Here is a 25,130-nt window from a genome sequence, read left to right on the forward strand (position 1 = left end):
ATATCTGATATACTTTTTTTATGATTTTATAATTATTAAATTTAAAGTTATTAAAATAAAATAATAATATTAAGTATTAAATAAATAAAATAATGCTAAATAAAATTAATTTTTATATAAATATAATTATATTTAAAATAAAATTTTTAAATTATATAATTATTAATAATTATGCATAAGCATCCAGCAAATTGCTTGCATAAACAAAAAGCCGAAACTATAATAAAATCAGAAGTTCTCAAAGTATTTATGCATTAAGGATTAAAAGGCAAACTTTAGCAAATTAAAGGGACCAAAATTTGCGGATTTTGAAAACAATAAGAAGTGAAGTGTAAATAACTACCTTTCTTTAGTTCTCGTCTTATTTTTGTAATTTAAACACGTTTCAATCCGACAGCGAAGAATAGGCAAAAGGATTTCCCCCAAAATTTGAATTATAATCTGCGCTCAATGCCATCCAATCTCCACCGTCCATCAAAAATCCCCCCTTCCATCTCCATCCTCACTCTCTGCCTCTGTCCCTCTCTCTCTTTCACACGCACAGAAACACACTTTCTCTCCATTATCTTTCAGTTTAGGATTTGAATTACTTAATGGCGATGAATCTCTAAAACCAAAGAAATCGGGCTAAAAATGACGACGATAGAGAAGCTGTTCGTGCAGATCTCTGAGAGTAAAAAGAGAATAATTGAACAAATTAAGAACCAGGCCGAACTATTCGACCAGCATCTTGCTTCGAAGTGTCTTCTTGACGGAATCGCCCCTCCTTCTTGGCTCTTGTCTTCTTCTTTTCCTTCCTTTTGCTCTGATCCTAACGGTAATTTCTCCCGAGTTGTTCTGTTTCCCCCCCTTGTTTTCCCCAAAAGAAGAATGCAAATCGAGAGTAGAACAATGTGTACATTTTCGTTTTAGTTTTATTGCAATAAAATGTGTTTGAAAGCCAAAATTTCGTTTTGTTTTGTAATTTATATTATCTCTAAATAAAGTAATTTCAGTTGATAAACCAAAATGAATATCACTGATTAGGTTCTTAGTGTTCTGTCGACAGTGTCATGTCATATTCTAGAATTTTTATGTCTTAAATTTAGAATGGTTAGCTGTTTTGAATCATTTATAAATGTAGCGTATGAAATCTGAAGAAATGGTTCTTTTTAGATATTATGATAGTTAGATGTTTCTTTTCATTATAAAATGTTTTAGGTTATTGTTTCAGTTAGAATTCATTTATTTACTTCTTTTTCTATTGCTTTTAGGAGGTGCATTTGTTGTTGCTTTTGCCTGGACTGCGGATAAATAATACCTAGGGTTTCATTTCAATTGTTTGGTTGAATGTGAACCTTTATATTCTCTAAAAATTGCTGTGTGATCGCAGAACTAAAGAAAGAGGAGCTTTTATCAGGACTGTTACTTCCGCATTCTCAACCTCCAAACCCATACTTAAGTAGTTACTTCTCTCTATATCAACAGCACATTATTCCTGTTGATAATGATAAAGGGTTAAAAACCAATTCATGCACAGAAATTGGTGCTTCAAACAATGCCGCAAAAGCAGGTGATAGGTTGTCTGTTTTGCCTTCCTTACAGAATTATGATAATACTCAGGGTGCCTTCAATGGTGTTGCCGAGTTGGATCCTAGTGTTACTTCTCCACCTGATTGTGGAGATGCAAGAATGTTAGACAGTTGCACTGGTCATGGTCAATCATTTAGTACTGAGTTGGATCCTAGTGTTACATCTCCACCAGTTCTTGGAGATGCAAGAATGTCAGATGATTGCGCTCGTCATGTTCAACCATTTGTTGATGAGTTCGATCCTAGTGTTGCCTCCCCACCAGATTGTGGAGATGCAAGAGTGTTAGATAATTGTGCTGATCATAGTCAATCGTTGGTCAAGATTATAAGATCAAAGGCCAGGCAAAGGGATTTACAGCTTCGTAATAGCACAAAAGGAAAATCAAAGTTGTGTGATGAAAATAAGGATGGTGGTGTTTATACTATTCAAGGGATAGGGTCCGGGATTAGTTCCTTACAGTATGATCATGTTCGTGAATTAGAGTTGGTCAAGCCCAATGATACAAATAATGGAGGTTGTAATGAAGAAAAGGCAAAAATAGGTGAATGTGGAAGCAAGGATAAGAACAGTAATATTTACAATGGCGGAACTATTGGATCCAGAAATTCTACCCAACAGGCTAGCTTTGTGAATGAGCCTGGGAATGATGGCAACTCTTCTTACATTGCCAAGGAAGAGGACATTAAGTGTGCGGAAGACTTAAAAGAGCATTCTAAATGTTCTAATGCTATCTCAGAACTGGCCAATCGTTCTGTTCTTGTTAATGAAAACTGTATGCCAGAAGAAGCAAATGCGGTTGATTGCAACGGCAATGAAACGAATGACGTTGTCTGGTTCGATAGAATTACAGGATCTGGGAGTTCGATCTCTCAAACAAAGCAGGTTTTGGAAGTTGGCAACTCTTCTTGTGTTGCTGAGGAACATAAAGAGTTTCTTGACAAATCATCAGCAAAGCAGCCCAGTTGTGTTAGTGGTTTATTGGGATTGGTAAAGTCTTCATCTATTATTTCTAATGATAGCTGTGGGTCAAGGAAAGCAAAAACAGGGGGTAAACAGATCAAGGAAAAGGGAAGTAATAGTTATGTTGGGAGAATTACAAGATCCAGAAAATCTAGTCAACCATCTTATCGTGCAAGTAAATCTCCGGATCAGGATAATCCTTGTGGTAATGGCAAGGAACTAAAGCAGCTGTCCAACCATGTTCACGACTTAACTGAAATGGTTATGCCTTTAGATGTCACTTGTGAAAGTGATGGGGTGAAAGAAGCAGCAAGAGAATGCCAGAATATTGATGTAGAAAATGATGCTTATTGCTGTAGAATAACAAGCTCCTCTATTGAGAAACTTAATAATGTTATGTTCTCAAAAGTGGATAACTCTTCTTATATTGTTAAGGATGGTGATGTTATTCTTGCACAGTCCTTTGACAAACCTTCGCAACCTCCGCAACTATCAAGTTTGGTTCAGGGTGCAAGAGTTAACATTCAGGTCCTGTCAAGTGCTCAACCAAATGTCCTTCCTAGTACTGAAAACCTTTTACCTGAAAGTGATATAGATGGTGATGCTGTAGTTGAGGTTCATTCTGTTACTTATGCATCTAACTCAGATGGTGCTAGATGTGGGGTGGAAGCTTCAGAATTGGGGCCGCCCAATGAATGTGCTGTGGTTGTGAATCCCAAGAAACTCGATTTTGGTGATGCGGAGGAGAACAATTTGCTTGAAGCTTGTGATCCTGCGATGGAGGATAAACAAGAAGATAAAGAGAAATTACTTTCTCCCTTGGTGCACTCTACAGATGTATTGGAGAAAGCCACATCTGTTGGTTACTGTGAACAGCCTAACCTATCTATTGAGAAGCCACTGTTGAAGGAGCAGGAATTTTTTAGGAAATCCTGTAAGGATTCATCTGAAGGTCATATGCAGGGTGGTACTGTTTTGGTAGATGAAAGTACCATTAACTCTGGACAGCAGAAAATGAACTCGTTCAATTCTCAAAATCGAAAAGCAGATTCCTATTTCACGGGTTCTTGGCCACAGCATAAGCGAATAAAGATAGGAGGTCAAGCTACTGGTGCCCTTTCTGCTTCCCCCAGCTTGAAGATAATCCCATATCAGCCAATGCAGACGTATTATGTAAGTACAAATTTCAATTCTTTTGGAGATGTGTCTATATGAGTTCCCCAGGCGACTATTCGAATTAAATCTGAAAAGCTGAATTATTTATGTATTTCAGAAGGGAGATCCATTACTATCAGTTGTCGTTAAGAGCACAGTTGAAGACATTCATCAGAATGTGGAGCACGAGAAGATTGAGGAATCTGAGGTTTCATCATTCAAGCTGCAAGTTGATGAGGTATATCTTTTCCAAGTGCGGATTATGAAACGTGTTAGTTTCACTTGCATCAGGTCAATAAGAATGTCTAAAGATATTCCCCCTTAAAAGAGATCATCAAAAGCGTCCCATGTAGTTGCCATTAGACAATTAGAACGATGCTCTTTCCTTCCTGTCTATATCATGCAAACTTTCTTTTCTCTTGCTATAACATGATTCTCTCCAGAGAGTAAAATTCAGTGATATAGTCCATATGGGCTATTAACACTTGAATCACAGGATGTATTGGTCATGTAGATGCTAATCCTTAAAATTTAGTCTTCAGAGCAGAAGAATTTGATATCCTTTTGTGGAAATTATTGTACTCTTGCATCAACTTTTATATTGCTTACCTCACCATTGTTATAAAACTAATGGGAGTGCCTGCTGGTTTGAAAAAGACTCCCTCTTTGATTGTCTTACTGAGGCTTTGTTTTCTTCTGGTATTTAGTACTGTTCGATGCTAAATGTATGTTTGACCATTATTCGACAGGTTGAAAATAGGAGGGAAGGGATGGCTGGAGGTTCTACTACTGATTTCTCTTTGATCCTTGAACAAGGAGCATCTTCAGTGTCAAATTCAAAAAGACTGGCTGCTGGAGTTTCTCAAGGCTGTTTGTCAGATAAAGCTGAAGTGGCAGATCCTGTTGGCATTGGCTTTGATATGATAGAGCAGGACAATGCAGAGGAGGACCAAGATACAGGGGACACTATAGAAGAGAACCATGTTTTATTTCAACTTGAAGATGATTTAAAATTGGGAGATGCAGAAGTTCTGAATCATACTGAAGAAGACATGCATGAAAATGCATATCATTTTGAAGGGAAGGGCACCTTGTCATTTTGGTCATCTGGTTCTCCTCTTCGCCAATTTGTGATTCATGATGACCAAAATATACCCGAGTTTGAGGGTTTTGTTATGGGTGCAGATGATGAACCGAAATGCACTGCCAATGAGGGAAATAGTTTTGACAATTTGGATCTTCCACCTGCTGAACTAGGGCGTGCTAGTGTTCTGGAGAGGCTTTGCAAATCCACTTGCCTGCATACGCCACTTTCCCATTTTTCAGCAACTTATAACTTGCATGAAGCGCTAAACTTCTATCAGTCAATTCCAAATGGGCTTTTAGAGGGCATGGAACTGAGGAGCACCCTTAATATGAATGGTGATGGGTGTAAGCAACTTGGTGCCAATGACAATTTCTTGGATGAAGAGATCAACCATGACCTTCATGGAAGGTCTCATTCCATTTCTTTGCCACTTTCTAATGCCCATTCTGCATGGGATATTACAAAACCTTGTATGTCTCCGGTTGGGAAGTTTTGGGATGGAATCCCACTAAAGTCTGGCAGTTCTGGGAAGCGAGTGAGCTCAATTCCAGAGCTTCCTTGCATCAGTGAAGAAAATGAGGCTACAGATGGTGTTCCTGACAGACTTCTGGAAGGCGCTGGTCCAGAACTGAGTATCAGCTCAGTCAAAAGAGAGCCGCTTGCTGATATTACAAAACATGCAAATCCTATAACATCAGTTTGTGAAGCTGAGATATGTGAAGGTAGAGGTAGTCTTGGTTCTATGAACACAGAGATCAGCTTCAGTGGCACTTGTGATAGGGCCAAAACAAAGTTGGGAAATAAGAAAAGCAATAAAAGAAGATTTACTAGTAAGGACAAGGAAAACCATAACATATCACTAGGAGTAGATGGTAATAAAAGAGGGAATGGATCACTCCATAGCAGATTTAGTAGGCCAAAGTTATCTGGGAAAGCTGATTTGAGAAAAGGAGGATTGAGTCTGTTAGAGAAAGAGTCTAAACCCACCAATATTGTTTCAAATATTGCTTCCTTTGTCACTCTTGTGCAACAAAAACAAGCTGCCGCAGTCATTACTGGTAACTTCCAATTTGCCTTTCATGTTTTTAGTTTAAAATGTACACATGGTTTTGCATGTATTGAACATTCCATTTCATTCGTTTAATTGATAATCATATGTGAACTTCTTTTATGCTTGCTTATAGGAAAGAGGGACATCAAAGTGAAAGCCTTGGAGGCTGCCGAGGCTGCAAAGCGAAATGCACAAAAGAAGGAGAATGAACGAAAGATGAGGAAGGAAGCCATGAAACGTGAGCGAGTGAAGATGGAAGAACAAAATTTGAGGCAGTTGGAGCTAGAGAAAAAGAAGAAAGAAGAAGAAAAGAGGAAAAAGGAGGCTGATATGGCAGCAAAAAAAAGACACAGGGAAGAAGAAGAACGGAAGGAGAAAGAGAGAAAAAGAATGCGTGTTGAGGAATCAAAGAGACATCACCTAGCACATGAGAAAAGGTTGCATGCTGAGAAAGAAGAGAAAGAGCTAAAATTTAAAGCTCCAGTATGGTTTCTCATGCTCTTATGTGATATGAAGTTCCTGTGGCTTGAGTTTATGTTTTAAAAATATTGTAATTATTTTGATATTTATTTTAGGATGAAAAAGCACATGAGAGTAAGGAATCAAAAACCAGATTAGGAAAACATGACAAAATGGAAAAAGCAAAAGGGGACAGCAATCTTCAGCCAGTGCCTCAGAGTGAACCTGTGAATACCAAGGTGTCAACAATTGACACAATAAATGCAAGTGTCATTGCTGAAGATCATAAGACGTCCAGTGATTGTGGAGATAATTTAAAGGTACAAACTCATTTGGATGATTTTATTAAATTATTAACTTATGTCCATAAATCTCGCGTCTAAAATTGTGCCAAAGTTCAACTAGTTCTTAGTGAAACTTGCATCTACAAGAACATGTGCTTGGTTGTTTTGTGATATCAAGTGCTCTTGCGCTTCATTTTGTTTATAATTGTAATTGATAGATGATACCAAATAGGAGTCTTAAAATGGTACCTCCTTTGAACATCTCATGCAAAATGTTTCTCTTCACTTGCTCTCTGTGCAAAGGGAAACAATGTCAGTTTTAGAATGGACTATGGAGCATTTGCATTACTATGTTTGCATGAGTTATTGATTATTTATATTCTCTTTCTATCTGTGAGTATAAATACTTACTCTGGGGCTTCCTAAACTATTTAGGTAATGGCCTCCATTCGGGAGGTAAGTGAGAGCGGCGGATTAAATTCTAGTATAACTCAAGAACAATCGTATGAGATTTCTCCATATAAAGGGTCAGATGATGAAGATGAAGATGAAGATGATGATATACGAAAAAGTAAATTTATCCCTTCATGGGCCAGGTGCGTGACCAAATTTATCTTTCTCCAATGCAATATACTAGTGTTGTTTGTATTTTATCTGACATAAAAGACCATACATGCATATGCGGCAATGCAGCACGCCAATGTTACTTCATTGTGCAACTGGAGAAATGATAATGAATGTCTTTCTTCCACTTCTTTTTTCATCTTATTAATATAGTGTGCTAAAATTGTACCTTATATGTCTTTTGAGTGATGGACACCTTTTTGCATGCTTTAATTGGATACTCAATAATTTGGTGTTTGCTTTATACAGTAAATGTCACCTGGCTCTCGTTGTTTCGTCCCAGCAAAGAATAGTTCCAGAGTCGATATTCCCCCCTGAAAGCTTCTGTAGTATTTCTGAAGGTAATCTAACTGGATAGTATATCATCATGGCTCTGTGATGTTTTTGTGGACTGAAATAAAATTACTCTTTTGTAGTTCTCTTGCCCAGAAGGCTTCAGCAGAAATAGTTCTCTTGCCCACAACATCAGACAACACTATATTTGTTCTCTTGGCTCTTCAATATTTGGCTGAAGAGCTTTTTGTGCCACCAGAAGGTTTGTTTCCCTTGTTTTTAGTATCCTGTTTTTTTAAAAAATCTTATAGTTTACCCTGTTTTCCCCACTTGTTGTTTCCCTATAGCAAGGGAAGCTGCATTATCAATTGCCATAGGCATTTACTTGGATACATTAATCTGAGGGTTTTCATTTTGGCAGCTTGGTAGTGCCATAAATTAGCCGCCCTTAATGCACTTGCCCTTGGTTGAATATAGTGAAGGAAGAAGTGAGAAAGAAATACTCTCTTTTTAAAAATGGCCATGCAGACAAAATGCACTCATGTTACGGATTTACTAAAATCCATGTCTTCAGAGCTAAGAGTCATTTATGATTATTCAAATTTCATTAGTATTATGATTGATAGAATGATTCTTAACCTCAAGTTTGGTTGGTGTTATTATTGATGTTACTATTCTCAACTTTAGCCCGAGATTTTATACGAGAGACCATTTGATAACATGGAAGCTAAATCTGTTTATTTCATGTGCCCTGGAAAACTAAGTAATTTGGGGCTGTGTTCTTTTATGACAGATTTGGGAGAGCATTTTGCAGAGATCGAGGGGCAGGTGATTTCCTGTTTGCACGTTTATAGTTGAATCTTGTAAATTTAGAAAAATGTACATACATTTTGTAATGTCTTGTCGAGATTGTAGATTAGCTTCGTAGTAAGATGAGCAAACTTAACCAATTTTCTAGCTAGTGACCAACTTGAGCAACTTTGTTAACATATGGTAGCAAAAAGAATATGATCTATAAACTACTGGATTCTTGAATTGTTCGAATTATGTGTTTTCACTCGCAAGGGGGAAGCAGTGGTAAGAATTGGACAAATTCAAGCTTCTGGTTAAGTGCGGCCTTGTACCGGACTGAGCTGGAAGGATGATATGTTCATAAGAGAGATAATGCTATTCACCAAGCTGCAAGTGACCGTCCTTCTCTTCCTGATAGGATCAGAATCAGCCTTCAGCCTTACCAATCTTTAAACATGTACTACAAATTGTAGACTAAACACTTGACCCTGAACCTTGTTACTGTAAAACTAAGTTCAACCTATATATTTGGCTAGATTTGCCAGTATAATGCGGTAGTACTGATTCCTGAAATTCAGATGGAATAACGAGCTAAATCTTATATTTACACATTATATCTATTTGAGTTCGTAAACAGTTTGCATATTTGTATAAGGAATTATCGATGTTTCGAGCTGAGTTTATTTCATACTGCTCCTGAATCTACTTTGGTCTATCAAAATGGACCAAATAATTTCATGGGGTATTCTTGGATTTACAGTCAAAGAGAGGCGGGCATTGTTTTCATTCTTGTAACGGCTAACTGACGTGTACTACTAGTATCATTATTCATTTGAATTAGTGGAACTTGGACCCAAGCTCACATGGTCTCAAATTGTCATTGTCATTATTGAATCATTCAAAAGCCACATTCACATTTCTGTCTGTACGTAACACATTCTCCAAAGCAAAATCGACCCAAATTTTGTATAATGCCTTTCGGATTTCCACATTTATTTAAAAATCTTTATCTAAAGCCATGCACAGTACAATGATAATCAAAGCCAAATCTGATATCTTTCTGCTAAAAGATATTCCACCGTCCATGATTTAACAACTTTTAATCAGGAAAGTGTGTATAACTTGTGGAATTTAGTGCCATAATAGCTACTTATTGCATTCTACTCAAAATTTTTAATTCTTTAACCACGTAAGTTGTAAACCCTTTGCACTGGTTACACAGTGGTGGGTCAACATAAACATGGCTTGAAATAGTAGCACATGATCAAAGGCGAACAAGTCACATGCTTGTCATAGATCAATAATTGGAACGGTCAGTTTTGAAAGATTGATCTTCCTGATCAAGGTGAGGTCCCACATTTATTTGTCGATTTGACTCAGTCCATCAAGAACATCAAAACGCTGTCGTTTTACTAAGAAAAAACAGCAATCCTGAACCCTGATAACCGTTGCATGCCATTCTTTTTCTAATCACCCACGCGTCCATGTCTTCCAACCGTTTAAGCCCCATTTTCCCACCCATCTCAAAGATTCCCACCAACTCATTAATCTCAACTTCAAGAACTCTACTGTTTAGACTTTATCATCATCATCATCATCATCATTAAACTCTCAAAAACAAAAACAGAAATAAAAATAAAACCCGTTTGTTATCAATCAAGAATATCAATCACTAGCTATGCCACCGTCAAGAAAGCTTCTTGTTTTCTTGTTTCTTTTCACTATCTTCAGCTTCAAAGATAACCCTTTTCTTGTATTAGCCAATAAGAATGTTATTTTTGATTTCTCTTCTTTAACTCTCCGCAACCTCACTCTTCTCGGTGACTCCTTCCTCCGACACGGTGCCGTTGGTCTTACACGCGATGTCACTGTCCCTTCTTCAAGCTCCGGTACTGTAATCTATAACTACCCAATCCCTTTCTTTGACTCAGAAACTAATATCACCGCTTCTTTTTCGACAAAATTCACTTTCTCTATTACTAATGTGAATCCAAGTTCTTTTGGCGATGGTTTAACCTTCTTTCTTTCACAAGATAATCAAACTCTTGGGAGTCCAGGTGGGTTCTTGGGTCTTGTTAATTCTTCTCAATTGACCAAGAATAATTTTGTTGCTATTGAGTTTGATACTAGACTTGATGCTCATTTTGATGACCCAAATGAGAATCATGTTGGTTTAGATATTGATAGTGTTGATTCAGTCAAGACTGCTAATCCAATCTTGCAAGATATTGATTTGAAGAGTGGGAATTCAATTACTGCCTGGATTGATTACAAGAATGATTTTAGAGTCTTGAAAGTATATTTGAGCTATACGAATTTGAAGCCAGAAAAGCCTGTATTGACTGTAGGTATTGATCTTTCTGGGTATCTTAAGGAGGTTATGTATGTTGGTTTTTCTGGTTCTACTGAAGGAAGCACTGAGCTTCACTTGATTGAAAGTTGGAGCTTTAAAACATCTGGGTTTCTTCCTCCGAGGCCTAAACTTCCTCATAATGTGTCTGATAGTTCAGTGATAACTACTACACCCTCTATTCCTATTTCAAGGTCTGCAGATAAGCATAATAAAGGGCTTGGTTTGGGTCTTGGGATTGCTGGTCCTGCTTTCTTTTGTGTGTTCTTGGTGGCTTTTGGGTATTTCTCTATCAAGAAATGGCAGAAAATCAAGATGGTGAATAGCCTAAAAACAGAGTTAGTGGCAGGCCCAAGGCAATACAGTTATAAAGAACTTAGTTTAGCCACAAGAGGATTTCATTCAAGTAGAATTATAGGCAAAGGGTCATTTGGGGATGTGTATAAAGCTTACTTTGTCTCTACTGGCGATATTGCAGCAGTTAAGAGATCAAAGCATTCCCATGAAGGTAAAGCTGATTTCCTCGCTGAATTATCGATTATAGCTTGTTTAAGGCATAAGAATTTAGTTCAGTTACAAGGTTGGTGTGTTGAGAAGAGTGAATTGTTACTTGTTTATGAGCTTATGCCTTATGGAAGCCTTGATAAAATGCTATACCAAGAATCTGAGCATGGCACATTGTTATCTTGGTCTCATCGAAAAAATATTGCCATTGGTTTGGCCTCTGCATTGACATATTTGCATCAAGAATGTGAGCAGCAGGTTATTCACAGAGACATAAAGACTAGTAATGTAATGCTGGATGCGAATTTCAATGCCAGGCTTGGTGATTTTGGATTGGCAAGGCTAATGGATCATGATAAAAGTCCTGTTTCAACACTTACTGCTGGAACAATGGGGTATTTAGCTCCTGAATATCTTCATTATGGAAAAGCAACAGAAAGAACTGATGTTTTTAGTTATGGTGTAGTGATGCTTGAGCTGGCTTGTGGCATGAGACCAATTGAAAGAGAACCACAAAGCCAAGAGATGGTAAATTTGGTTGATTGGGTGTGGGGATTGTATGGTGAGGGAAAGATCATTGAAGCAGCTGATAAAAGATTGAATGGAGAATTTGAGGAGGATGAAATGAGGAATCTATTACTTATAGGATTGAGCTGTGCTAACCCAGATAGCATGGAGAGACCTACAATGAGACGAGTCCTGCAAATTCTTAATGGTGAGGCTGAGCTTGTGGTTGTACCAAAGATGAAACCAACTCTCACTTTCTCATGTGGTTTGACATTGACTCTTGAAGACATTGTTTCTGAGTGTGAATAGTTCATTTCAAGATGCCTGCTCTGTTGTGCTTTTGATTGTATCTGACCCGAGTAGCATTTCTAGTTTTCTTAGACAAAGACTATTGATTGTTTGATTCTTTCATATTTTTAATTTTTTACCTTCCGAGTAGCATTGGATACAAAGACTTGTGTAGTCAGTTGCATCCAATAGTTAGAGATTGTAGGAATTCGTCAGCCTTAGTTCAATACTGTTAGATTGAACTATGTACTCTCTATTGTATCCTGCACATAGATGAGTTTCTTGAACCCTTTTAATATGCTTTTGATCTTTCCAAATAATTGATTAATAAGTATTTCTATGTTGCTTCTTTTCTTCTCGCTTATCTTGTCAAAATTCTTCATGATTTAATACATGTAGTTTTAAAGTGTGTTTACAAGTATACCTATATTGAGGATGCTTATTGCTAAACTCACCTAATTACTTGTGAAATCTCAGAAACCATTAGCTTACTCTTCCACCTATTTTTCTCTGTTAGCAGATTTCAGTTAAAGTTCTTAAAAAGGACAAAAGGAATACTAGCTAGGTTCCTTCAGGATCATCAACATTTAAGGCATATTGTATATATTACAATTTCAAGCTACTACAAAAGAAATTCAAATGACAGGAAAATAAGAAGAAGCTAAATACATCATATTAGGTTAATTCAAGCATCTTTATTAACTTATTGTATGCATCGTCGACTGCAAGAAAAAGTTTGACATGTTCTGCAACTTGCATGGAAATTCAATTTGAGACCAAAGTTGACATATCAATTTGACATCTGCCATCACCTTCACCCTAATGACACTGTGGCAGCGTTTGACCTGTTGAACACATGCGATGATTCTGAAGCTCCACTATAGGAATTGCATGAAGAGAACACACTAACAGTCTCTTGCGAGAAAGAAATTCTTGAGAGACAAGTTTCATTGTGAGTCGAGATTTAGGGTTGGCATCTAAGCAAGCAAATGAAACTAAAGCAATATGGATTATATCTTGTATGACACTTTTAATCCTTGGAGTGGCAAACGTGGATCCAATATTTCATTCAGCATTGCATTTTGGACAGATGATGACAGGAGATCTCCTGGATGCCTACCCATTAGTAATTCCAATGCTACAACTCCAAAGCTATATACATCAGATTTCTCTGTCACGATCATCGTATAAGCAAGTTCTATCCACAAACAAAATTAAATTATAAACAATGAAATAGGGTACTTTTTATATAGTAATAAATTTATAATGCTTCAATAAATTGTAGATACATAAAGAAAAAAAAAATGAACAAGGAGAAGATTTAACCTGGAGCAATATAACCATAAGTGCCAGCAAGAAGAGTATTATTGGATGAATCAGGATTAAGGAGTCTGGCAGTGCCGAAGTCTGACATAAAACCTTCCATTTCAGAGTTCAACAGAATGTTGTTGCTTGATATATCTCGATGAACAATTGGCGGGGAACAATCATGATGCATGTAAGATAAAGCATGTGCAATGCCTTTGACAATGTTAACTCTTTTACTCCAATCCAACTCCACAGCTTCAACATCATTTCTCAGAACACAGAACAAGTTTCCTCTTTGCAAGTACTCATAAACCAAGATCATGAATCTCTTATGCAAACAAAATCCATGAAGCTTGACTATGTTCCTGTGGAGTATTTCGGTTAGAATCTTTACCTCATTCTTGAAACATTTGTCAAAAGTTGGCTCCTCAGCTTCCAAGCGATGGAGCTTCTTTAAGGCAACAACTTTGCCGCTGGGAAGTTGTGCTTTGTAAACACTACCATATCCACCGGTGCCAATGCAATATCTAATGTCGAAGTTTTCAGTTGCTTGAATAATGTCTTGAAAAGCAATAATTCCATCATAATTCCATATTGAAAATATATCTCCGTTCTTGACCTCATGATGCTGAAAAGTCTTGAACTTGCGCTGTCGCTGAGTAAGGAGCAAGGAGCAAGGAGCAAGGGAACCAAGAATCAAGAATACAATGAACATGCCAATGGGAAGACATAATTCCATGTAGAGCAAGACTCTCTTAACTTTATGAGGTGGAGGTGGAGGTGGAGGTGGGATGTCAAGCTGGGAATCATCATTGACACCAATACATTTTGGAACTTCAGGCAGTAAAGAATTATGATCCGCCTTGATCACAGGCCAGCGAGGCGAGCAAGCAAAAGAATATGGAATATGACCAGAGAGATTATTGTAGCTGAGATCCAATTAGTCTAAGTATGTTAAGTTTTCAATGGTAGAAGGTATCTCTCCACTCAAATTTATTTGATTCAGATTTAATTCAAGGGAAAACGATCCCAGATACCCTGATTTTTAACCATTTTTTCAAATCTACCCTCACCTTTAAAACGTATCAATTTGGTCCACCATGTTTGCGTCTTGTATCATTCCTACCCACCCGTGTTTTGGTGTGTGCCACTAATGGCATGGCGTCCACACGTTGCTCTGGTTTGTCTACGTGGTTGCTCTGCTTTGTCTACTTGGCTGAGGACATAGAAGTGCCTCAAAACTCACCGTTTCGTCCTTATTACTTCCCCAATTTTTTCTCCAATTCTATCCCCAATTTTGATGGAGTTCAAGACGAGACTGGTGCCTCACTCAGTCCTTGGGCTATTTGGACTTGAGCTTGGATTGCCGAAGAGAACAAACATGGCGATCTTCTCAACAAGTATCTTTACCTCATAGGAAGAGTAGACATGAAAATGATGGAAAAGACTGTTCAGTATCTCATTGGTTGTGGCATGATCGGTCATCTTATGTATTTCTTGATGTTTTATCACCATTTTGATTTTTATTAGAAACTGACATTTATTTTTTCATTCTGTCCATTTCTTCGTGAAGGATGCAAAATTCGAAAACAACCCATATCATAGATTCATATACACTTCATTTCAAGAAAGAGCAACATTCCTGTCTCATGGTAACACTGCGAGACTAGCTAAGGAGCAGGGAGACATGAAGCTAGCACAGATATGTGGAACGATTGCTGCTGATGAGAAACGACATAAGACCGCATATGTTAAGATTGTGGAGAAGCTGTTCGAGATCGATCCAGATGCGACTGTGTTGGCTTTTGCTGAGATGATGAAAAAAAAATTGGGGAAGTAATAGGGACAAAACGGTGAGTTTTGAGGCACTTCTATGTCCTCAGCCACGTAGACAAAGCAGAGCAACTACGTAGACAAACCAGAGCAACGTGTAGACACCATGTCATTAGTGGCACACGCCAAAACACGGGTGGGTAGGAATGATACAAGACACAGACATGGTGGACCAAATTGATACGTTTTAAAGGTGATGATAGATTTGAAAAAATGGTTAAAGATCGGGGTATCTGGGATCGTTTTCCCTTAATTCAACTATCATAGAAATGTTGCCAACTTGAATGGGAATGCTTCCATGTAAATGGTTGTTGCTTAGGGACAAAAATACTAAATTGGAGGAATTTGTTAAATGAACTGGGATGCGTCCCTTGAGTTTGTTATTTGAAACATCCAATTTCTCTAAATTGACTAATGCTCCAATTTGGTGTGGAATTGAGCCAGAAATTTGGTTTCTGAAAGATCAAGAGAATTCAAATGAAGTAATTTCATAAGCTCATACGGTGTGGATCCTGTAAAGAGATTTGAATGAAGGGACAAATATGCTAAGTTTGTCAAATCACCAAGAAATGAAGGGATTGGGCCATTTAGCCGATTTCTGCTGAGGTCCAAAAGTCTTATATTGGATAAAAGATGAAAAGTGGAAGGGACCGGACCAATGAGGAAGTTGTGAGTAAGGTTTAGTTTTTGCAAGAAAGTTAGATTGGCTAATGCAAGAGGAATGGAGCCATTGATTTGATTATATGAAATGTCAAGCTCCACTAGTTGTGTAAGGTTGGCAATCTCAACAGGTAACTCTCCTAATTGACTATTTTAAGACAAATCTAGATACTTGAGCCTTGAAAGCTTGCCTAATTCAAATGTAATGCTCCCATGGAATGCACAACGACTGAGATTGAAACTGATGAGGTTTGGTAATGAAGAAAAGCTGAGCTTCTCAATATACCTAATGTCATTGTTGCAGTTATAACCGTAGTAGTAGAAGTGGAAATCTATCTTGGTGATACTACCGGCACTGTTGCAATTTATGCCATACCATTGGCAGTGGTCTTCCGAGGTGTCTTGGTTACACCACCACCATCCAGATTGGTTCAGAGCTCTTGCTTCTAATTCTAGGTTCTTGGATGATGCATTTGATGGAGCTGCTGCTGCTGCTGCTTTTGGTAGCATAATTGTACTTTACCAACTAACGTAGAAATCAACAAGAACAATTTTGAAGATGACATGATTCATTTGGCTGAAGTTGCTTTCGCATTTAAGGACTACATATAGATGTTCCAGTCAAAAAGGGTCAACTTGCTCAGAGTTAAAAGGGTTGTCATTTTCTATTATCAAGAATGGCAGAATTTTCCAGTACTCGGCATTTGCTTACTCTTTCTTCTGAACGTGCACGATGAGAGTTAAATTCCTTGATAGCAATGGGGGCACAGCTAACCTCTACTGCCCCCACAAAATCCATTTAAATGAAAGGCTCTTTAAAAAGGAAAGGCCTAGTCTAAAAATTCTCAAACTTTAGAAGTTTTAACAATTTTATTCGATTCTTATAATTTTTTCTAAAAACTTATTTTTACATTTTTTTTTCTAAAATATAATCCGACCACTCACATTTTAAAATTATGATGGTTTTTACTGACTGAATATTTATTTTAAAAAGAAAAAAAAAAAGAATAAACAAATGGTTGCTAACTCAACCACTTAGACTCGAGTTGAGGCTCATTATAGTCAACAAACACTTCATTTGAATGAAGATATGATTCAACCATTGGAACAACTTTCATCACTCCTTCCAGTCCTTTAATTTTGTGGTAATGTTGCATTAGGCATTGCATTGTTAATTCATTGCTTTCATCCTTCAGGCACCTAAAGCAAGTAGTTATAATTCATCAAGAATGGTAAATGCTATACCTAAAAGTGCAAACTGTTTTGGGATTAATCTAAATGCTATCCCTAAAGTGCAAATTGTTATACGTGCAGGTCATTATACAATGAGCCTGTAAAGATTTTATCAACGCATCCATGTACTTCCGAACGATTGTGATATCCTATGAGTGAAACTAGTGCCCAATTTTCCAGATAACTTGAACCCAACAACACCAAGTAACACCATGCTCGTGGGCTAACCAAGCTTGCAGCTTCTGCCTCAATGTCTCCAATACCAGAATCAAGAGGAACTATAAGCATATTTTAGAAAGCATTTCACCCTTGTTTAAGAAAAGCAACTCTCTCCTCATTCTTCTAAAATTCAAGTTCCATATTTGCCTGCACAACATTTTCTGATCTTAGGACGTCAACTTTAACTAAATGATCAGCGATCAAATCTACAGTAAGGGATTGATTTTGTTGTAATTGCCACATAACACAAGCAGGTTTAAAAGGAATCTCAACTTGTTTAAGAGTTGAATTCTTCCAATCAATGATCTTCTCAACATCTTGCTTTGTGACTTGGAAGTTGTCGTAGTTGCGAGTTGCAGATTCAAGAAGGATAGGGAATTGCAAAGACCAATGAGAGATTTGATAACCAAAGAAGCAATGCTGATATGAGAGTGAAGAGTAAAATGAGATCACCACTCAACACTGTGACTCCAACGAGGGATAGAGCAGCGGCGAGATTGAACGACATCAGAATAGCTAAGAGATTGTTTGTGAAATAAAGATGATGAAGGATGTTAAAATCCTATAAACTCAGTAAAAGAAGGCGATATGTAGAAGATGTATAAAACGATGCGTACTGCCTAAGTGGCTGACTCAGCAACTATTTGCTGATTCATCTTTTTTAAATAAATACACAGTCAGCAAAAATCACCTTAATTTTAAAATTGGATGGTCGATTGTACTTTAGAAACAAAAATAAAAATATAGGCCTTTCTATGAAAAAATTATAAAAATTAATTAAAATTGTTAAAAGGTCAAAAGTTTAGAAATTTTTAGATAATTAGACCAAAAAAGAAAATTATTCATTTTTATCTATTTTAAGTTTTGCCCCACATTTAAGGGCTTACATTACATCTGCCCCCATAATAACTCGAATCTATCTTTATATGTATTTATCTTGTGACTTTATATTTGTATATATCTTCAGGTTGTTTCAATGGAAAAACATGTTAAAAATGATATATTTGGAATAATAATTTCCTTAGGTAATTATTATTCTTTTATGAGGTTTGCTATAGTCAATTTCTCATTTTACAATGTTGTATTAAATCTTTTTTTATAATTTATAATAGGATGAGTTTATTTCTATAACATAAGGCCAACTTCTTCTTTATATAAAAGAATTATTCAGATGAAAAAGACATTGTAGCCCTACTAATTAATTTATGTTTTTTATAACATTTATTAGTTTCTCTAGAAAATCTTTTGATCAAGTTAAAATTAAAGGACAAAAAATATACTAACTAATTTCCCTTTTTGTTGGCTTTTTTGTTATAATTATTGTCATTTCATCTTAAGCATCCTTTTCCTGTTTGATGGAGATTATTTTTTTATATTTAATATGTATATATTTTCTTTTTTGTAATTCAAATTCTTCAATTAATAATTATAAGGAAATACATTATATTGTGTCTATTAAATTTATAATTTAATTAGACTTTTAAGATTTATAGAAAATAACTAAAAAATAATGCAAATAGGGAATAATTAGATTAATATGTTTAAATAGGTATTCTTTTTTAAAGAATTACTAAAATTCTAATATATTTTAGTTTATATTTCTATAGATTTTTATAAAATATAAAAAATCAAAATGAGAACTGTAAATAATGAATCTATATTAATGGAGTGATAATATATATATATATATATATATATATATATATATATATATATTTATATTTTTGCAAACTTTTCGTTACTATAATGGAGCGTTATAATAAATTTTTTAGTTAGCTTCTGAAATATAAAAATTGAAAAGAAAAATTCAGTTTACTATGGACATGCCTGTTAATTGGCGGGTGAAAAAACCTTGCTATTTCATGTACTTTGATTTGATTTGAAGAGAGAAAAAGAAAGAAAAAGAAAAGAAAACCTTCATTTAATTAATAATATTGTTGACAATTCTGCAAACGTGCTCCATGAGCTAAATCATTGCAACCTTTTTCTATCATTGGCATTCAGGAAAGCATTGCAATGGTCTACAAGTTAAAAACCTGAACAAGGGCTTGTCGGACGAAACCACCAAGCAATTCATGGTTCCATTTGAGGAGGACAACAGAGTCAAGTTGAGTGGTGTAGTTGACTGCCCGACTGTTTCAGTTTTTGAACGTGGTGCACTATAGGAATTAAAAGAAGAATTGCCGTTCATCGTATATTTGTTTTCCTCTTTTAAAATTCAACCAATAAAAATATAATTAATGCATAAAATTATATGTCATCATCCTACATGACTAAAGTTGTTAAATGGAATGGTCAAGAAATAATAACTAATAAATATTGTGATAAATATATTTTGGAATTATCAAAAACTATACAAAATAAATTAAGAGAAATACAATTTTTTAAGTCGTTAATTTCACTCGTACGAAATTTTTTATATATATTAAATTCAAGTGAAATGTATGATTTGACAAGCTAAATAACTTTCCATTAACGAGAAATAATAACAGACAATAATTAATAAGCCGAAAAATAATAAAAGAGTTACATTAACAAATATAAAATGAATGTAAGTCAAATAAAATTCAAGAACGTATGTATAGGATGATAACGATGATAATGATTTTATCATATTTAATTAAAATATTGAATTTGAATTTTTAATATATAGCTGTTTTTAAAATTTTTGAGATAATACTTTATCAGTCACGAGAATTATAATATGCTATTGTTACTAGATTAAAAAATATATATTAGATTGATAAACAATATATATATATATATATATATATATATAAGTTTTTGTTAAAATAGTAAAAAATATAGATGAATTTTAGAATACCCGACTTTTCAATACTTGTATATATTTATTAAAATAAAAATTATAAAAATTTTAGATTAATTTATACAAAGAATTTTCTTTTATGAGAAATTTATATAAATATGTTTTAGTATGTAATTTTATATGAAAATTACATATTAAAATATTTTATGTGAATTTAATTCAAATCTTATAATTTTCATTCAATAAATATATAAAAGTATTGAATAGTCACTTTAATTATTGTACTCTAAGATTCACTAAATATATACACAAGTTAGAAAAAGAAAATTCATGAATTACAGTAAACTAGGAAAATAGTAAGAGTCTCTTCCTCTAAATTATACTCTCTCCATATATATATATATATATATATAAGTTGGAAAGAGAAAATTTATGAATTACCGTAAACTAGGAAAGTGAAGCTCTTCAATGGACTGCAAGCTTAAATCTTCATCAAGTCTGGTTCGAGTTGGATGCAAAGTGTGTGGTTGATGAGTTTAACATCCCTGGCGCTGTGTTTTCTGAGTTTGGCAATATGATTAATGATTGTTGAGTTCTTTCTTTTGAAAGACCAAACTGTTTGGTGTCTTTTGTTTACCCGCAAGTGAATGGTGTTGCTCATTGCATGGCCAGAGCGTCCCTTTCTCAGGGTAGCCCTTTTATTTCTTTCGAGGTTCCTCATTTTCTGGAAGAACCGTTGCTATTTGATGCTTCTTTCTTGAATTAATAATATTGCTATTTTCTCTCAAAGAAACAAAAAAGAAAAAGAGGAAAGAGATAGAGAATAAACTAAACATCCGAGGACTTGTTTTGAATTGTGGAAAAATGATTACGAGTGCCTTAAATGTTGATTAGCTCTTCAATATATAAACTGTTAGGAATTTAGCTTATTAAAGCGGAAACCAATAACAGAGAATTGAGAATTACAGAGAAGTTTAAAACTAATACAAGGCATTAAAATGCAGAGCCTATTTATACAAGCAAACAATGAGATAAAAAATGAAAATACATGGCAAAGCAAAGAAATAGTAGTAATGGATAAAGGCCATTACGGAAGTGCAGGTGAGTGGAGTTGAAAAAATCCTAACTACTTTTGGGCCACTTATTATTTTAACAATCTCCACCTTGGACCAAAAACCACTATAAGATTAATAACTGGAACAACCAACTAAACTCAAGCATTGTTTGAACTTAGCAATAGGAATAGGCTTGGTGAGCATGTCTGCAGGATTCTCCAGTGTGTGAATCTTCTGAACAACTATATCTCCTGCAGCTACAATGTCATGAATGAAATGGTATTTGACATCGATGTGTTTGGTTTTGGCATGGTATGTATCATTCTTGGTGAGGTGGATAGCACTTTGACTATCTGAAAACATAATGGTCTGACCTTGTGTAGCACCAAGCTCCGTAGCCAAACCTCGTAGCCATGTAGCTTCTTTGACACCCTCTGTTGCTGCAATATATTCCACCTCAGTCGTTGATAATGCAGCGATAGGCGGGCGTAGCTTTCAAGCGATAGCGATTCTGAGTGAAAATATAATCGGATAGTGATCGGCTGTCAAGATCACCACCATAGTCGGAATCTACAAAGCCCACGATGTCGGTGAATACGGAAGAATTTCGATCAAAGACCAAGCCCAAAGAAGAAGTACCCTTTAAGTACCGTAGAATCCATTTTACCGCGTTCCAGTGTTCCTTGCCAGGGTTGTGCATATATCGGCTTACAACACTCACCGCATAAGCCAAATCAGGTCTAGTGCATACCATAGCATACATAAGACTTCCGACAGCATTAGAGTAAGGAACATTTTTCATATAAATCACATCAGCATCTGATTTAGGACATGAATTAGAGAACAGCTTGAAATGTCGCCAAGTGGGGTAGAAACAGTTCTGATTTGACATATTGAATCGATCAAGCATCTTTTCAATATACTTTTTCTGGGACAGATAAAGTTTACCGGCTTGACGATCCCTGTGTATCTCCATACTAAGAATCTTCTTGGCTGTACCTAGATCTTTCATCTCAAACTCATTGCTTAGTTGAGACTTCAACTTATTCACAAGAGACATGTCAGGAGAAGCAATGAGCATATCATCAACATAAAGCAATAAATAGATAAAAGACCCATTAGAATTTCTTTTGAAATAGACACAGCTGTCATATTTGCTTCTTGAGAAGCCTTGTCTAGTCATAAAAGCATCAAAACGCTTGTACCATTGCCTAGGTGCCTGTTTCAGCCCATATAGAGATTTTTTCAGACGGCAAACACGGTGCTCTTTCCCAGGAACTTCAAACCCCTCGGGTTGATACATGTAAAGCTCCTCTTCAAGATCTCCATATAGAAATGCAGTCTTTACATCAAGTTGCTCTAATTCCAGGTCATATAAAGCAACCAAAGCAAGCAACATACGTATAGAGGTATGACGTACTACTGGAGAGAAAATCTCATTAAAGTCAGTACCTTCGCATTGATCAAATCCTCGAACAACCAGTCTTGCCTTCCACCGTGCTTTCTCAACACCTGGGATGCCATCTTTCCTTTTATAGATCCACTTACAACTCAATGGGCGTTTACCTTTCGGTAAATCTACCAGTTCCCAAGTCTCATTTTTATGAAGGCTTTCCATTTCCTCTTGCATAGCAACCAGCCACTTGGATGAGTTAGTACAAGAAATAGCTTCTGAAAAACTAGATGGATCACTTTCAACTTCCTGTGCAACAGAGAGAGCATAAGCAACTAAATGAGATTCATCATTATCATCATACCTAGAAGGTTTCCTGATTATCCTCCTAGGACGATCCTGGGCAATAGAATACTCTTGTTGTGGCTGAGTAGGAGGTGCAATTATAGTAGATGCATCATCAGTAACATCATCATTGATGTGAGTAGTATTCTCATTGGTCTCTAATACAAACTCCACCTTTTGCCCAATATTCTGCTCATCACCTGTACTGGGAGCAACAGTAGAATTTTTTCCAGAAGAGAATAATATTTGCTCATCAAAAGTGATATCTCGACTCAGAATGATTTTTCTAGAATCAGGAGACCAAAGACGATACCCTTTTGACTCAGAAGCATAACCGAGAAAAATGCATTTAATAGCTCTAGGGTTTAATTTACCCGTACTAGAATGAGCATAAGCAGGACATCCAAAAACTCTCAAGATAGAGTAATCAACAGGATTACCTGACCAAACTTCTTCTGGAATTTTAAAATCAAGAGATGAGTGCGGAGATCTATTCACCAAATAGCATGCGGTGGAAACGACCTCGGCCCGAAGTCACGCCCATTGACCCAAAGACATTAGAGAGCATACAACGTGCTCTCTCCAATAGAGTCCTATTCATACGTTCTGCGACACCATTTTGCTGAAGTTTTCTTGGCAAAGTCCTGTGTCTGGCAATTCCATTTGTATCACAGAACTCGTTGAAGTCTGAATTGCAAAACTCCAAACCATTATCTGTTCTGAGCTTCTTGACCTTTTTTCCTGTCTGTGTTTCAACAAGAATTTTCCACCTTTTGAAAGTAGAAAATGCTTGATTTTTGTGCTTCAAGAAATAAACCCAGACTTTACGTGAAAAATCATCAATAATTGACATGAAGTATCTACAACCTCCCAGAGATTCAACCTTAGTTGGTCCCCATAAATCTGAATGTATATATTCCAATACATCTTTGGTACGATGTGTAGCAGTAGAGAAACTAACTCTCTTCTGTTTCCCAAAAACACAATGCTCACAGAAAGGTAATTTACCTGTACCTGAATCTCCTAGGAGGCCTTTTTTGCTCAGGATATGCATGCCTTTCTCACTCATATGCCCCAGACGCATATGCCATAGTTGAGTGAGATCAGTATCAACCACTGATGAGGATATTGCTACTGAACCTGTCATAGTACTGCCTTGCAACACGTACAAGCTTCCGGAGCGAGAGGCTTTCATGAGAACAAGAGAACCTTTGATGACTTTCAGAACTTCATCTTCAGCTGTGTATTTGCACCCTAGGGATTCCAGAGTGCCCAAGGATATCAAGTTTCGTTTCAAATCAGGAATGTATCGAACATTGGTAAGCGTCCTGATTACATTATCATGAGTTCTGATCTGCACACTTCCAATTCCATCAACCTTGCATTGAGTGTCATTACCCATCAAGACTGTTCCACCATCAACTGGTTCCAGAGAGATGAACCAATCTTTGTGAGGACACATGTGGAATGTACAACCAGAGTCCAGGATCCACTCAGTTTTGCTCCGTTTATCATTGCAGCTAACAGATAACAAAACGTCATCCTCTGAATCACTTGCAACAACACTAGCTTCAGCGGATTTCTTTTCTCTCTCTTATTTGTTCTTCAATTTGAAGCATTCTGACACTTCATGCCCGTGCTTCTTGCAGTACTTGCAGGTTTTGTTGGACTTGCGTCCTTTGGACTTAGACCTTGATTTTCTGCCGGTATTCTCCGTTTCAAGTGGACGCCCCCGAACAGCCAAACCTTCACCTTTGTCTTCGGACTTAATTTCTAAGTCAAATTTCTCCTTGGACAAAAGATTAGACTTCACGTCTTCAAAGGTAAGGGTATCCACATTACCATATAACATTATTTCTTTGAAATGCTTATATGATACAAGAAGAGATACCAACAACAGAACAGCTCGGTCCTCATCATCAATTTTGATATCAATATTCTCCAAGTCCAAAAGAATCGCATTGAATTTATCTAAGTGAGACTTAATGGGAGTACCTTCTGCCATACGAATGGTGTAAAGTTGCTCCTTTAAGCGTAGCTTGTTCTTTAGAGATTTGGTCATATAAAGTGATTCCGAGCTTTGACCACAACCCCGACGCCGCTGCCCCACCAACCACCTCGCGTAGAACCTCACTAGATAAGCACAATTGAATGGTTGAGAGTGCTTTTCATCCAAATCATCCCAACGCTCGCCCGGTCATTGTAGCAGGTTTCTTTGATTTCACAGCCAATGCTTTGTTTGAACCATTCTGGGTGAGAACGGCTTTCATCTGGACCCTCCAGATAGAAAAGCTAATTTTCCCGTCAAACCTCTTGATGTCGAACTTGCTGAACGTCGACATATCTGGAAGTAATTCTCAATTAAGACAGCTCTGATACCAATTGTTAGGAATTTAGCTTATTAAAGCGGA

General features: G+C 36.4%; 2 protein-coding genes and 1 pseudogene across 3 annotated transcripts; 2 read left to right on the forward strand and 1 right to left on the reverse strand.

The window, feature by feature from the left end:
* Positions 1 to 388: 388 nt before the first annotated feature.
* On the forward strand, positions 389 to 8,864 carry LOC8266953. 2 transcript variants are annotated; one of them, XM_048379170.1, is made up of 11 exons: positions 389 to 817; positions 1,373 to 3,705; positions 3,806 to 3,925; positions 4,437 to 5,832; positions 5,959 to 6,308; positions 6,401 to 6,604; positions 7,004 to 7,164; positions 7,442 to 7,533; positions 7,609 to 7,727; positions 8,259 to 8,293; positions 8,531 to 8,864. In XM_048379170.1, the coding sequence occupies exons 1-9, from the start codon at positions 634 to 636 to the stop codon at positions 7,638 to 7,640; spliced, it is 4,872 nt and encodes a 1,623-aa protein (XP_048235127.1). In that variant the 5' UTR covers positions 389 to 633; the 3' UTR covers positions 7,641 to 7,727; positions 8,259 to 8,293; positions 8,531 to 8,864. The 2 variants fall into 2 exon arrangements, with proteins under 2 accessions (XP_048235127.1, XP_048235126.1); XM_048379169.1 differs by having other exon boundaries at positions 8,259 to 8,864.
* Positions 8,865 to 9,606: 742 nt separating this feature from the next.
* LOC8266951 (probable L-type lectin-domain containing receptor kinase S.7) lies at positions 9,607 to 12,250 on the forward strand. The gene has a single exon (XM_002522690.4). It carries the CDS (start codon positions 9,936 to 9,938, stop codon positions 11,925 to 11,927), a length of 1,992 nt encoding a protein of 663 aa, XP_002522736.1. The 5' UTR covers positions 9,607 to 9,935; the 3' UTR covers positions 11,928 to 12,250.
* Positions 12,251 to 12,642: 392 nt separating this feature from the next.
* On the reverse strand, positions 12,643 to 16,217 carry LOC8266950 (annotated as a pseudogene).
* Between the last annotated feature and the right edge of the window lie 8,913 nt (positions 16,218 to 25,130).

This window comes from Ricinus communis, chromosome 9 (assembly GCF_019578655.1).
Source record: "Ricinus communis isolate WT05 ecotype wild-type chromosome 9, ASM1957865v1, whole genome shotgun sequence".
NCBI lineage: Eukaryota > Viridiplantae > Streptophyta > Magnoliopsida > Malpighiales > Euphorbiaceae > Ricinus > Ricinus communis.